The sequence below is a fragment of the Prinia subflava genome, chromosome 7 (assembly GCF_021018805.1).
Source record: "Prinia subflava isolate CZ2003 ecotype Zambia chromosome 7, Cam_Psub_1.2, whole genome shotgun sequence".
NCBI classification, from domain to species: Eukaryota; Metazoa; Chordata; class Aves; order Passeriformes; family Cisticolidae; genus Prinia; species Prinia subflava.
Window position 1 is genome coordinate 30,261,595 of NC_086253.1, and position 15,951 is coordinate 30,277,545.

Below are 15,951 nucleotides of genomic sequence, written 5' to 3' on the forward strand. Positions count from 1 at the left end.
GTTCTTTTGAGAAATGAGGCAAATAGTTTTTTAGCCACCTAAGGAATGGGAAGCCTTCCACTAGACTTGATAACATTTGTTAAAGGTTCCCTGAGGAATTCCAGGAACTGCTTCCACCAATATCTATCCTTTGCTATATCTCTAGATTTATAAATGCATTATCAGGTGCAAAAGGCTGTATTTGGCATCTGGGATCACAGCAGCTTTGTAGATCTGTCCATTTTTGTAGCCCAGAGAGAAGTAGGAATCTGGTATACAAATATCTTTACATCAAAACCTTTTTTTACAGAGAAGTTCAGTGAAAACAAACAGTTTTCATCTCCTGACTGGCTCCTGAAGAAGCCAGCATTGCTGGAAATATGCTGGTGTTCATGGCTAAGTAAGCCAATTTCAGTCTCTCCATGCCCTCCACAAAGTATGGGCTTTTTTCACTGCACACAGAAGGCGTCTCAAAGTAATTTACCACAAAAAATTAAAGGATGGCTCCTTCCTGTTAGTACCTGATAAAACATTACTAACAGCCAAGTCAGTAAGTCATTAGCAATAAACCCCATCAGCCAAAGACTGCCTTAAGTAGGGAAGAGTACCAATACCATCAGACAGGAAATAAGCTAAACTATTATTACACATAGGAAACTGTCAAACAAGCATTATTTAGGCAGCTAGGTCTGTACTGGACATGTCTAATGCCCTTTCTGAACACAATGGCACCCATCCTTTCCTAGTGCTCATCACAATTCACTTGCTTCAGGACCACAAGTGAGCTGGTAGCCTCCTTGTCTTCCCAACAAAAAGGAGGGAACTGAAGGTCAAAGTAGTTAGCAGATTAGCCCTTGGTGTGACTTGGATCAATGAGACATGCCTAGGCCCTCATTTTCTGGCTACTGCCTCCCATTAGAGCTGTGAGCACTCACAGCACCTTCCCACCAACAACCATGTATTCAGTCCCCAGCCATGCAGGTTCCCTGTACCTGCTGCTGCTCTGCCAGGTTGGCCCCTCCTCACCCCGTCTCTCACCTTCCTCAGTTTCACCCACCTTGCCCTTTCAGACCTTGCCTTCTAATCTCAGGATACTGAAACAGATTCCTTGTTCCTTTTTCTCAAACATTTATTCTCATTTTTCTTTTTCCCATGCTATAGCTAATCCTATACCTACAAAGGATTTGGTGGAGATTTGCCCCTTTAGTTTCTTTTCTTCAGAGGCTTTGATAACTTCAAGAGGAAAGTTGCTGATAGTGCAAGAAAGAACATATCCCTACTCTCACCTCCAGATACTGAAGCCTATCTAGTCTTTATCACCTTGAGCTGTTTGCTAGCACAACAATCTGGACACAGTAGGTTTTTTTAACTTCCAACTTCTTCTAGATCATTATTGAGTTTCTATATTTCTCGGTAGCATATTTTTTTCTAAAGCTTTTATCTCGGCCAGAGGGTTTTAATCATTTATAGTTTTGGCATTTAATGTCAGTATTTATCATATTTCAGATTGTCTTCAAAACCACCAAAGCGCTGGAGATATTTGAAGGTCTCTTCCTTTCCTGTGATCTCAGTAACTTATCTTTCCTTAGTCTTGTGCAGACATCATTAGAGTTTTCTCACTTCCAGGAGAAATCATGCATGGAAAATTACAGCATAAGCAGGCAGAGGTTTGGAACACTACAAAGAACTGTAAATATATCTTATATTGGGAACTATTTTTTGCCATTCTCATCAGAAATATACTTACTTGATAGCTCCTTTGTGTGTGTAAACAGTTACAATTACACGTTATTTACTTTTCTGTTTCTTGACATTTTGCTAAGAACAAGAAAAAGGAAAAGTTCAGTGTAAAGGAGAAAATTCTCCCAGAGATAAAAATGTGGTCAAGGTTCCTACTTAAGATTCCCCTGAGAAATCCTCATGTCCCAGTGGAGTTACACAGGAGCAACTAAGATCAGAAGTGACCTGGTCATCACTTAGGTGTATCTTTCCTAATGTAATCAGCCCAGACTCAATCTTGCTATGTGCAAGAAATTCAATGTACTTACTTTGGGTCGAGTGTCAACAACATATAAGAAATCACTTCCTGGATTGGCTTTTCTAATGGCCTGGAGCATCTGTTCATCCTCAAGGCATCGAGCACTAAAGCCAGATAAAGGCTGGCTGCTTCTACATATGGAGGCCTGTAGAAAAGCAGACAAGCAGACAAAAAATCCTAACATCATTATAAAGTAGAAATTATTTAGCATCCAGAAGCGTTTACAAAATCAGATCATTAGATGTTTGCATAGATGTAAATTACATGAGAAAGGCAAAATGGTAAAATTAGTCACGATAATAAATGCATTCTTTTTAACTGCATGTTAATAAATACATTATTCTTTAAAAGGCAAGGAAGCATTTAAACCATATAACCATTGGCCCAAGTCTGGTCTTGAATCCAAATTTTAGAGCTATTTATATATTCTATTTCTCTAATGTGGAATAACTCCTGAAAGGTGTTATCTTGAGGATGAGTACAGCCTTGAAATCATGACAACATTGATATAACATAAAGAACAGGTCCTTTTGCACTCACCAGGTACAAGATTGATTACACCCAACCTATACCCATGCCTGCTTTACTAAACAGCCTGATGGCATGAGTCCAGGAAACAAAAATGTATAACATGCAACCAGATCACCACAGATCATGTATTTTTAGCACTGCCCTTGGAAAAAGACCTCACTGCATAAGAAGTGGGTCAGGCAGCCTGGTTCCTGGAGTACTTGTATTAAGCAGGGCTGTTGAAGGAGGCAAGAGAGCTTCTCCACAGACCCATCAAAATCATCTTCTTTCCAGGAAAGAAGAAACAAAATGTGCAATAGATGGGCAGGGAGATTTTTGTTTTTGCTAGGCAGTGGACAGCTAGATTTATAGAAGGCAAGGGATAACATATGTAAGCACTGAACACAAGCACGAAGAGAATCTGCCTACTGAAGGTCACAACCTGTGCAGACTGTCCTACAGATTATTTATTACTGGGAGAAAGGACATGCTTTTTTCAGCCACATCTTTGAACTATCAGTAGTGAATCAATAAAGTATGGGTCTTTAAGAGAGAAACCCAGAATTGTGTGAGAACCTGTTCATACTTTATTAATGGTTTTGCAAACAGGTTCTTGTTGCTTAGAGCTCAGTCTTCTGATCAGCACATATTACAGTGATTTATTACATGCTGTTGCATAAGCTGAACAGATAGTTCCAGACTTTGGTCTTATCATATTCACACAGACTGTGGAAGATCCAGAGGTGTCACATCACCACTGAATTTGTCAGGACAAATTTTCTTAATTTTTCTGAAAAAAAAAAATTGATCTTAAAATGTTAAAAATAATATGTAATTTATGCAGAGATTGTATTTGCTGTTTAAATCTTCCTATTCTCCACTTCATTGTAAAATTCACAGATCTTTGGGGAAGCAGTGCTCTGATGAAATGCAGGGTAAAGGAGTAAAAATAATGTGTCATTCCTTTTTTCTGAAGCTCAAATCAATGATAAGGGCTGCTGCAAAGGCAAGATTTCTATAGAGATTGTAGCTTATGATTTGTGCTTGTGACATTGTGCAGAAATACGTTCCAACCTGTGTGGCAAGTGCCACAGATGCCCTGTAACCCCAGACTAGCTCTGTTTCTGGGAAGGTCCTGACCATCCCCCAATAGTCTCAGTGCCACTCTGGACTGAAGCAGGAGTCACACAGATCCTTTGAGAGTACAAAGAGGGCGTTTGCACACCATTCTCCTGACTGGTAATGACAGCTGAGCTCAGCCAGTCCCTAAGGGGCTGGAACGCAAATGTAAAAACACCCAGTTTGGGGGATCCTTCAGTCCAAGGGTCTCCTTGCTCACCTCAGCTGCCAGAAACAGAAATGTAAATAGTCTGGGTACAGGGCTTTTTCCAAATGGTTACAGACAAGTGAAGCAGTTCCTTGGTCAGCCCTGAGAATGCTTGTTATGAAGAGGAGAAGGTGGAACTCCTCACTCTTACAGACAAGGAGAGTCTCTTCAGCAAAACCACAACATACTGCTCAGCCAAAATTTAGCAGCTCTTATATCCATCCTTTCTGTGTCTCTTGACAGATCTTTTCTTGAAAAGCTGCTCCTTATTTTCTAACTGATGCGAGTATAGTTTTTCACCTCCTCAGCTTGCTCTCAGGCTACCAGATCCAAAATTGCTCTGTTCTGCTCCCAATCAGCTACTAAGCTGCCTGCTGCTGGCCTTTGCTCCACCACCCATGTCTCAGGGCCTCTTGTACTACTCCACTGCCTTGTGATACAGAGATCACACATTTTTTGTGTTAGCTGGGTGATCAAACTAGGTTTAAATGTCTACATTAGATGTCTATTAATGAACTAACCACACTAAGCTGCCCACACTAATATTTTTTTAATTAAATAAACACTGATTTTGTCTTGCAAAACCTTACCAGAAGAATTATGAGACCAAGGCCAAAATAAGCAAACACTTCGAGGTTACAAATTCACACTTACATTGTTACCCTTGCAGTAGTAGGAAAGAGCTGGGAAACGCCTTCGGCTGCGAAATTTGGAGCTCCCCACTATGATGTGAGCAGTTGCAGACTTTGGTACATAGACTTCTGTAGGATAGGAGTCACAGACCTGTGAAAGGAAACTCTACTTGTTTGGTCTACAAAGGACAAGGAGCATCAGCCATTTCCCCAGCAAAAACAAAATACCAAGGAACTCAAATCTCAGGGAATAGTCTGTTATTATTGTATACATATCACTGGTATTGCTCAAAGCATTCTTTTGAAGCTGGAAAGTATTAATCCTAATTTACAGATGGCAAAACTGAAGCTAAAGGGTTGAAGGGCTGTATTTCCAAGTGTAAATTCATATCTTGTTGAGGACAGACAGGTTTAACACACATTAATGCCAGAAAAGATTTATCAGTACATATAGCAAAGTTGTATTTACAACTGCAGTATCCTCTGTAGTAGAATTTGAGAGTAAGGATGGGAGTGGGTGAAGTTCTCAAACATTCTGCTGGGAGGGGATAATAATGGGAGGGGATAATAATGGGAGGGGACAATAGAGCCAAATAGAGAAAATCTGAAAAAAGGACAAAAATAGGGACAGGGAGACAAGAAATTAAACCACATGAAACGAGGTTACCAAAAGGCAAGCAGACCTGACAATGCTTACCACTTCTGACAGGAACCTGATGAGCCTGCAAAAAAAGCCCCAAATCCCCTCTGAAGACAAGTGAGACCACAGGTGGAATCCTCGTTTTATCCCCCTGTTCCTGATATTGTCTGTAGCATTCTGACTAGAGTCAAAAGGATACTGAGTATCTCCCTTTGACTTTCTGAGAACTAAAGCACTAAGCATGCCCAGAAAGAAATTGTTTTCTGAGTCAGGAGATATGTAGTGAAGGAGAAAGCAAAGGAAGGGCTTGTGGTTATGGTTGCTTCTGTGGTGAACTGGATTTTATTCATGATGACATTTTTCCTACCCTTTATCTTAAAAGAGATCACACTTTTTTTTTCCAGCCATTTTAACAAAAAGAAAACAAACCCTGACAGCACATTCAGTCTTCTCTGAGAATGTCACAGTCCTTCCTTAACATGGATATGTTCCAACAAGAGAACCAATGGAGTGCATGGACAAACTTTCTTCAAAAATGTCTTGGTTATTATTTCTCACAATTAACAAACATTGTAAGGTCTTAAATTGTACAAGATTGAATGAGACAGGACAGCAGGCAGCTAGGAAGATATATGACCTATAAGATAACTGTGAAAAATACTAACAGTCAATCACAGATACTTCAAAAGGAGTGTGGGAACAGCCAGTGAGGAAAAAATATTTCCAAGCTCACTATCTGGAGCAATTATTTTTTTCTCAGAATGACTACATTGTAATTTTACATAGCCCTACATATCAGGGAAACTCTTATTCACACACATAGCCGTAGGTATGACTTAAACTTCCTCCCAGGCAGCTGAACTCTAACATTTAAAACACAGTGGACTTATTCTCTGCGCTTCATTTCCACATCTGTTAAATGAAGACGCATCCTTTCTCTCACTTTCTGTGTGCCATTTTATGTGAAGTAGTAGAGGAGCTACACAGGTGTGTACAGCGCTGAGCACAAAGTGGTGCTGCCACTAAGCACTATGAGAGTCCTCAGCCAGGCTGCAGATTGACTGTACAGACAGCCCCTGTAGCAGCAAAATCACAACTCACCCCATAGTCTCTGTTGACATCACTGATCTGCCAGTGGTTGTTGGGAACACCCATCCGACTGTATTCTTCCTTGAGGTCCACAAGCTTCCAGCCTTGTTCTCGCTCTTCTTTATCCAATTTTGGATTGAAGGAGAAGCAATACAGCTCTTCATATTTCACTGGGAAAAAAAAAATAAGCAAATAAGCAGAAAGAGTAAATGACCTCACATTTCTTCTCCTGAAATCACACTTCAAAACCAGAACTTGGCATTGACCTTGATGCAGCTCCCTTTCAGAGAGTACATTTTCCTTTACAAAAGCACATATCCTGGTTTATATTTACTGCCAAGAAAACTTTGAAAGTACATGCCTTTTTGTTATTTGTATATTTTACAATGTACGTGCCTTAATAAAAGTGTTACTTAAAATATACTGTTGTACTAGTCTTCAGTAGATTTGTAAAAACCTTCCCCAGCACAAGGACAAAATGTCAGCAATATGCTTTCATCCAAAGAAAACTAAAGTCAGTGCCAGAGTAAGCACTGGTTCTTCAAAAGAATTTGCTATCTAGAGGTAGTTTAGAAGTCACTTTATTAATGTAACATCTATCCTGTGGCAAAGAAGAAAAGATATGAACAATGGACTATGCAGCACATTCTTCCAAAAATGAAAAAAAAACAACCCTCTGTAGTCTTTGTCCCTAATTAGGAAGGTTTCCAATAGATCAAACGAAATCATAGTTTTGTGGACTGCAAAATTCTGTCCTTGTATTATTGGCAAATGCATTTGAGATACACATGATGTATAAAAGCATAAAAGGAGCATATGCTAATCAATCATTTTATTATGAGCAGGAAGTTGTTTAAGTAGCTAGGCCACCTGTCCCCCTCTACCATTTACCCTATATAAAAGTTTGGTGGTGCTGGAGTTTTTAACTTTTTTTAGAAGTATATCTACATTTAATGAGTGTCTTAATCCTGGTGACCAGTGGCAGCCAGACACCATTGCCACTGAGTCCCAGCTGTTACTGACATGAGTAACTATCCAGCATACAGCTTGAAATTAATGTTCTCATCTATACTTTAGATACTGCTATGTCACAAGGGTGTATTTCATTCTGTTGCTCAAAGTTCCTTAACGTTTCTGATCAACAGATCTTCAGCTTTAGAACTGAAGTAAGGACTCACAAGATGAGTCCTCTGTGATTTCATAGTTCTCCACTCATATACCTGTTATACAATCAGTAAATTTAAATACTACACTCCTTTTCTAATAACATATATCTAATAAGCAGAATCTTACTACACTGCTGTGTTCTGTACTGAACAGAACTTACAGCTATAAAAATAATAAATACAACCCACCCCCCAATAATAAAAAGCCTCCCATCTTTTTCTATAGAAAGTCTTAACTTTTATTTTGATTATGTCATCTAAAGGTCTAATGTGAGATAGGTTTTGCCTTTTTAAATGTCATTAAATTGATAGTATGCATACACATACAAAAGTATAAAAACAGAAAAAAAATCATATTAACTCTGTCAGCAGCATACTGAAAAACAACAAAGTCTTGAGCAGGGAGAAAAAAGAGAATGATTTCCACAATTTGAACTCCTTCTGTATTCTCTAATTCAGAACTTCAAACTTCTGCCATGGCACAGATTAGGAAGACAGTCTGGTTTACTTCTCATCTCTTAACCTAAAGTTTTAGCACAATCCACAAATCCAAGCTGAGCTTTTGGTGGCAATTTGAGCTTCTGTTTTTACTGCTTGGTTGTCAGAAGCATCTGAATTTTCTTTCCAGTGGACCTGCTGTTCACAGGCACCAGGAAATCCTTTAAAAATCTACCTATCTGTCCAGATTATTTATGGCTGAAGTCTGCCTCAACATTATAAGTATTATCACATGATGATATCTGTATGTAGTAACAAAAATGTTCAAGTATTAGTAGTCAGTGCCTTAAAGATCATTTTCCACAGCTTTGCCAGTACTTGTAGGACCTTTCCCAATCTTTCAGTAATTTGGCCATAAATATCTGCACACCTGCTATTACACATGCAGTATTTTATGGTCAGCTTGTTTTACAAAATGGCTTAATTAAGCAAAAAGGCCCAATTCACCTGACAGCTTGACCTTATTAAAATTCTAGCAGAAGTAAAATTAAGCATAACCTTCACCTTTAATGTAATTAGGACATCAGATAGCATAGAACAGGTTAAGGCAGTATACAACATGAGCTTCTCTCAGGAATGAATGAAAAGAACAGGCAGAGAATGGAAGGTAGAGCCTGAATAGGTCAGATTATCTGCTCATGGAGTAAAGCAAACCTTCCAATGCTGAGTAACTCTATTACTTAAAGAAAGCACAGCTTCATGCCCTGACAAAATGACACAGAAGAGCACTGTCAGGTACAAGTGACTCAGCTTGAATCAGAGCCTTCTCATTCTGAGTAGGTAGGCAAGATTTTATCCTGTCTCAAATCACGATCAGACAGTTTGCTGGAGAAGGAAAACTACTGGGCAGCTAAACTATGCAAAGAGCTGATTCTGCAGTGCTGTTGCTGCATCTCCTTCACACAGACCTTCCTTCCATTGCAGTCAGTCACTAAACTTGTATCCAGGGTCTTCCTCTACTCTTCCTTCCATCATTCTGGTGCATAGCAGCACACACACCTCCTCCTGCCTCCAAGAAAAAGGATTACAGAATCACATGCCTTCCAGCATACATGAACATGTACTTGCAGCTGAGGTGCATGGAATGAATCCAGATTTTCATCAGCAGAACCGCTGATTGAATTTTTCTAATTGTTTTAAATTTCTCTGATTAGTTTCATCCTACATCACCTAGCTTACCAAGTTACTTCTGCTACAGTTATATAGTACTATTGCTACTACTATTGCTACTTTATAAAGTTCAGTAGCTGTTCTGGTGTATGTGCAATTTTTCCTCGTCTACACAGTAGATAGAGTTGGTACTCTCCTAACAAGAAAAAAATTAAAGCCAGTTGTTGTCAGCTTTGTAAAGACTACAATAGACAGTTTCTTAGCACATTGTTAAAACAATAATAAAGAACAAAAGTTGGTCTTATATTTTTAAAGTCATATTTTAACATAAACAATCCAGAAGCTTTCTCAGTTGGGTCTTAAGAGAGCAGAGTGCAAAGAGGAGCTATAATCTAGGCAATCAAATGTTGGGCTTTGGGGCAACATTTGGTTTTTCACTGAAAAGGGGAAAGGTTTCAAAAGGATCTTGAACTGAATTCAGAAACACACAGGGCATATTCAAAATCTGGATAATAGTAGGCCAAAACTCAGGCAGCCCAGTGAAATAAAACAACTACTTGCTGCAAAACCTTTCATTAATTTTAAGGAATTTCTTCTGCACAGCACAAAAAGTCAAAATGGAAATCTTGACAGGACCACTAAATATATTGTAAAATTTTTGTTACAACAGCGACATAAAAGTTACCTGAATTTGGAATAGTCTCCTAAATTTATATTTCCACAAGTCATGCAACAAATGAGTTGCACATAAAATAGCATTATAATATATTTTATGGCCCATGATACCCTAGATTATTATTCTAATTAGGAGTTCATGTTATACTTTATGGAGTGAACCACTTGTTAGAATGAGCTTTCTTCATTGCTCCACAAATGATTCTATTGATATTTCTCTCATAACACATCTCTGTTGAACCTTTTTTTCTTAACCTGCAAAGGACAAAGCTGCAGAGATACATTTCTTCCACTGAATTCTCCCTCTTCAAGAAGAAGACTGATTTTTGTGCTGTTCTCTCCCCCTACCTGGCCGAGCCAGACGTATCAGAGATATGTAAACGTCATGGCAGTCCCGTTCCTGAGGGATCACTAGCTGGATGACCTGGAAGTTCTTGCAGCGGATCAGCAGTGGACAACCAGTGGCAGTGGTGGCTTGCTTCTCAATAGAGGAAATTTGGCTGTGGAGAACCTGAGGGGAATTGAAACGAGTTATGCTAGTCAAATCTTCAAGAAGAAAATTATTTATAATGATGTGCCAGAGCAGGCACAGTAGCTTCCACTACTGTTTCAGAAAACCCTCATGCTGCTCCTCTTGCAGTTTGGTTCCCATCCCCAGCTTCAGGCTCAAGCAGCTTGATACATCACCTGCAGACAAAGAGGCATTTCTAGAGTGTTTCAGCTGCTCAAACATCAGCCTGCTCACATTATCTAAAGCTTTTTGTTTGCTTGCTTTAGTGCAAGCTAGTGGTTGTCAAAGCTCTTTTCATCTATTTGCACAGTGAAAAGATGAGCCAGCATCAGTTACATAAGGCTAAAATATTGTGCCTCCTCATGGGCAGAATGGTAATGCTGATATAATTTTAAATACTGCATCAAATGAGATGAAACATTACAATAAAAATCTGGTAAGGAATAGTGGGATCAAAGGAAGATGGAGTTAATTAGTGCAAAAATTAATTAGTGCATAATTAAGCACCTCAGATCTATGATGCCAAGCAACAGCTGTGCCTGTATGTGTACATGTGTGCTGGTTTTGGCTGGGGTAGAGTTAATTTCCTTCACAGTGGCTGACATGGGGTTGTGGTTTGGATTTGCACTGAAGAAGGAGTTGGTAATAGAGATCTGGCAAGGAAACTGAGAGTGCATGGGAGGCTGGGAGCAGACACAGACAGGACAGGTGACCTCAACTGACCAAAGGGATACTCCAGACCATGTGGCATCCTGCTCAGCATATACAGTGGAAGGAAGCAGGGAGCAGGGCACATTTGGAGTGATGACATTCACCTTCCCAAGTCACTGTTACCTGTGATGGGGCCCTGCTCTCCTGGAGATGGCTGAGCACCTGCCTGCCCATGGGAAGCAGTGAAGTCATTCCTTGTTTTGCTTTGCCTGTGTGTATGGCTTTTGCTTTCCCTAGTAAACTGTCTTTACTTTAACCCATGAGTTTTCTACCTTTACCCTTTAGCTTCTTTCCCTGATTCTGCTGATTGGGAGAGTGAGCGAGTGGCTGGGTGGGGCTTGGCCAATGGCTGGGGTTAAACCACAAGAAAATGCAATGTATGTTGTCAATCAATGAAAACAGTTAATTCAAAATACTACTTTATGTAAAACATTAAAGTATTAAGCCAACAAAATCACTAGCAGTAAGGGAGAAGGCCAAGAATTGACAGAGCCAAGGAAGTAGTTCACATTCAAGGCATTTCTCCTTTGATCTTCCTGGATGATAGGAACAGTGCAATTTACAGCAGCTGTTCCTCAGTCAATCACATCTGGTATTCATAGAGTGAAGGCCCTTCTACTCCTCTTACTATAGTGTAATATCTAGAATCCACTGAAAATTTTTGAAAATCACCAGGCTGGAACTTCACATGGCCTCCTAAGCATCCATATGAACTAACTAACTATTTTTAAAGTGTTTTAGAAGTAATTTTCAAATTACCATCAGTAAAGCATCATGCACTTACAACTAACTGAAATAATAAAAATTCATACCCAGGTTTCTTTGCGAGTTTCAGAACCATTCTCCACAAATATGACATGGGTTGCTGTTAAATACAAGGTTCCCACCACAGCTCTTCTTGAAGATAAACGATCAAGTAACCTTACATTTTCCACCTATACAAAAAAGTGACAAAGGAAAAAGAAGAAATAATTAGGCTATGACAGAAAGGTCAATAGTGAGAGCTCAGTGTTCACAATTTGTCTATTACAAAGTTTTTTTCAACATAACACTAAATATCAAAGAAGTATGATTTCTGAATGAAAAACTAGAATAATAAAAAAAAACAAGTTGGATATTCAGTGGGATAAAATCTGCCCAAAACAGTTACAAATTTGCTACTATGGGTTTGATAGATCTCCTACTACAACAATTTTCAAACTAATATCAGTTGATTTTTCTGAAGAACAGATTGCCAACATCTGAGAGTTACATGTTTGCAATGTGTATTCCAAATACATTGCACTGTTTTAAAAATAGGAATAAAGAAAACCTTAAAATGAAAATAAGCCAGTTTAGTAGCAAAATGCTTAAAATCAAACAATTATTAAATCAGAGTCATCTCCCTCAAGGCCAGTTATAATCTGTTTTAAACAAAAATAAAACTATTTATTTAAACAACAACAAAAAAACCTGCTAGAAAGCATGGATAAAGTCTTTTCCCAGGACCATCTACTTCAGAGGTCATGTATTGGCTTAAGAAGGCATGGAAGAAACACAGTATTAACCCAGCAAGCATTCAGCAGCAAGCATAAGAGGAGGGATGATACAAAAGAAAAATGTAGGCAGTGCCCTTCTGAAAGGAGCCCACAAAACCAATAAAAATCAGCATTGTCTGGATGAAGAAAGGTCCCTGCACCGCAGTCCAGCCAACAAGGACTCTGCTGGACAGGCACTGATCTTGCACAAGGCACTCATCACCCACCCAGCCTACAAAGTGAGCCAGCACAGGCCATGAAACACAAGCAAAGCAGACATCACACAGCGGGGCAGGGCTGAGGGATGAATTTCCAGACCTCCATGGTCACATCCTTCCTCAGTCATCAATCACAGCCCCATGACTGAAAAATGCTAACCAACAAAGCTCCTCTTTGGCTGTGGTTTGGTGTTTTTAAATACAGAGCTACAAATAAATTAAGGGTTGGATCTGAATGAATAGGAACAGTTGCAGTAAGAGCTGTGTGGTAAGTCTGATTTCATCAAACCAAATGCAGTGGCTGCACCGGGGAGATGAGAATTCACCTCTCCCTGCAGTTTGTCTCTCAAGAACAGACAGCTGCAGCAGCTGAAGGAAGAGTGTGAGAGGCAGGCATGTACTCATGCTCCCTCAGGATCTCAGCCCAGCTCTGGGGCCTCCCTAAGATGAGGTCACACTTTTTAACAGCCATAACTGTGTTTACATTCTGTTAATTTTATTAAATAACATTTTGTATATCTGTAACTTACTGGCATCCATAACACCCTGTGAGAGTGAACTTCACATTTTAGCTATACATTGAACAATAAAATCCCTTCCTCCTGCTCTTTTTGAATCTGTCACCAGTAATGTGCCACATGTGCCATTACAGATCCCTCCATCCTCATGTTCCAAGAGAGAAGAGCCAAACTTTACATAGTTGTTGTGGCCGAGTTTCTCAGGTATCGTGGGCATGATATGCTCACAGATACCATTTGAGCTATTCCAGACTAGGCCAAACTAGGCCTCAGGCCTGGGCCTAGTAGGCCGCGGAACGTTCCGAGTACGTAGTGGCAGATAACCTTATCTCCTGCTACGTATGTGTTAAGGTATGGCCACTCGCAGCATGGAGGTAATGGCACTAGATCTCCGTAGCCACCTTAATCCTAGATTGCTTACATACTTCTGTATGCTCACTGCCTATCACAATGCACCTGCTACTGTAAACTATCTGCTCTGTACTTAACCGGCCATCTCGCGGAATAAAGCGGAGTTCGTGCTGGAAACCATACTGGTTTGGTCTCACGTTACTCTAGTCCCCAGTCTTTCCAGGGTTCAACGACAGTGGCGCCCGAACAGGGACAGAGCCCTGGATTTTAATGAAATATAGAGCTTCGATGCTGTGTATTAATTAGCTTCAATGCTGTGGATTATTTAGCTTCAATGCTGTTAATTAATTAGCTTAAATGCTGGAAGCCCTCGCTTGATTTTGGACGTGTGTGTGTCGCTTGCGATCTACGGTCCGGAATTCCGAGGCAGGCTGGGGAGCGTCGGCTGATTGGATTGCATAGAAGGCGACAGTGCCACCTGCTGTCAGTGGAAAGAAGGTAAGAGCAGCGGCGCGGATGGATTCACTCACGGAACGCGACTATATCGCTGCCACGCAGCTATTAGCGTCCATTGTCTCGAAACGGGGCGAAAAGATCAGAGATTCTGATATAAGTCAGCTGGCCCAATGGGCTAAAAAGAAAGGCAAGTTACAGCAGCCCTCGCTTTTGTTTAGCGAGACAGAATGGAAGGAGATCGGAGATTTACTGTGGGACTCGGTAGTTTCACAGGGAAAAGACGCAAAACTCTGTTCGGAGTTAGGCGTCACGTGGAAGAAAATTATAAATACGCTACAAACCTTTGCCGCGGAGCGCAGAGCAGCCCAAGCCGCGATTTCCGCATTGGAGAGAACGGCCCCTTGCTCTCCTGACCCGGAGACCGTTCCTTCCCAAGCGGAAGAGCGGAAAAAAGTATCCAGAGTTGCGAGATTTTTCGGAATTAATTCCACGCATCCGGTGAAAGGGAATGCGGCCCCCCTCTGTTCCTCCCTCCGTGATGTGGTAGACGTAGCCAGCCATGCGGTTGAGAGACCGAGCGAGAGGCCGGAAGTGTCCTTGCCGCGGTTCGGCGAGAATGGCGTGGGGGAGGAGACGAGCCAGCCGCCAGACCCGAGGGGCGTGGCGAAAGAGGAGGCAGGCGGGACCGGCAGCGGCGCAGGGCGGGCACAAGTGACGCAGCAAGGAGGCGGACTCGGAGGCGGTGCCACCGGCGGAGCGGAGCCAAACCCCTCCCCACCGGAACAGGAGCTGACGTCAGCTGCCCACATGACAAAAACAAAAACAGAGAACATGGCGGCGCCCATGGCCGGATCGGACAACGCGAGTTCGATTCAACCTGAGATCCCTGCGCCCCCACAGCCTGCATCAGTGGGACCCGCCACCCATCCACGAGCGTCTCACTGTCCTCTGCCAGAATCTGACTCGGAGGAGGAAGTTTTGGAATCGGAAAACAGCTGTGCGACGCAAACGCCGGAAAAGCCGCAGAGGTCAACGGAGCTGCAGCAAATTATAGCAGAGCTTGCTAAGCTCTCTAACCGGCAAAGTCAGCTGGAACAAAGGACATTTGAATTATCCAAAACTTTCCCGCAGAAACCATGTACCATACAACCTCTGTCATCATTACAGAGCCAGCAGGCGTTGCCATCCAATGCCCAGCAGATGGCGCTGCCTGCCAACCAAACTGATCCGCTGCTGAACCGCTGGGCTGAAGTTAAAAAACATGCCATCCTCGATAAGGACTTTGACGCAGCCAATGTTATAGCGTGCCCTGTGGTGATTGAGCAGAACGTTGCCAGATGGCAACCGCATGAATGGAAAGTACTGCAATCTGCAAAGCAGACAGTTAGTCAGTATGGAATTCGTGCGGAAGCTTCCAAAAGTATTATACAATACATCTTCACTGCTGACCTCTTGTGCCCTGCTGACAGTTCTAACATTGCAGCACTTCTGCTCACGCCATCTCAGTTTCTCATTTTTGAAAGAGAGTGGAGACGCCTGGCAACCGAGGAAGCCAACAGGCATCAAATAGTGGGAGATCCATTTTATGGGATTCAGCCGGACATGCTGACGGGCCAAGGAGCCTATGCCACGACGAATGTACAGCTGACTTTTCCCATCGAAATCCATCAACTCTCCCAGTCGCTAGCCTACAGAGCTTTGCTGTTGGTGCCAGACAAAAAGAAGCCTCCATCCTATGCCAACGTCAAACAGGGAGCCACCGAATCATTTGCTCAATTTATAGATCGTCTTTCTACGGCATTGAGGGATGCCCCAGATTTGCCTGACGAGGTGCGAGACCATCTGTTTCGTTCTCTGGCATTTGAGAACGCCAACGCACGCATGAAAACCATCCTGGCCTCCCTCCCTCAAGGCTGTGGCGTGGACGAAATGTTGGTGAGAGCAGCGAGAGCAGAACAGTCCAACCAAACAGCAGCTTTCACAGCGGCAATGCAAAATGCAATGC

General features: G+C 41.6%; 1 protein-coding gene across 1 annotated transcript in view; it reads right to left on the bottom strand.

Annotated features, from left to right (window-relative positions):
* The window catches only part of MTMR7 (myotubularin related protein 7), a 51,860-nt gene that overhangs the window by 21,254 nt on the left and 14,655 nt on the right, over positions 1–15,951 (bottom strand). The window contains exons 2-6 of the mRNA XM_063402034.1: positions 11,699–11,821; positions 10,013–10,175; positions 6,228–6,385; positions 4,509–4,637; positions 2,028–2,162 (exon numbers count right to left, since the gene is read on the bottom strand). Of these exons, the coding sequence (XP_063258104.1) occupies positions 2,028–2,162; positions 4,509–4,637; positions 6,228–6,385; positions 10,013–10,175; positions 11,699–11,821 (708 nt within the window). The remainder of the gene's footprint in view (positions 1–2,027; positions 2,163–4,508; positions 4,638–6,227; positions 6,386–10,012; positions 10,176–11,698; positions 11,822–15,951) is intronic.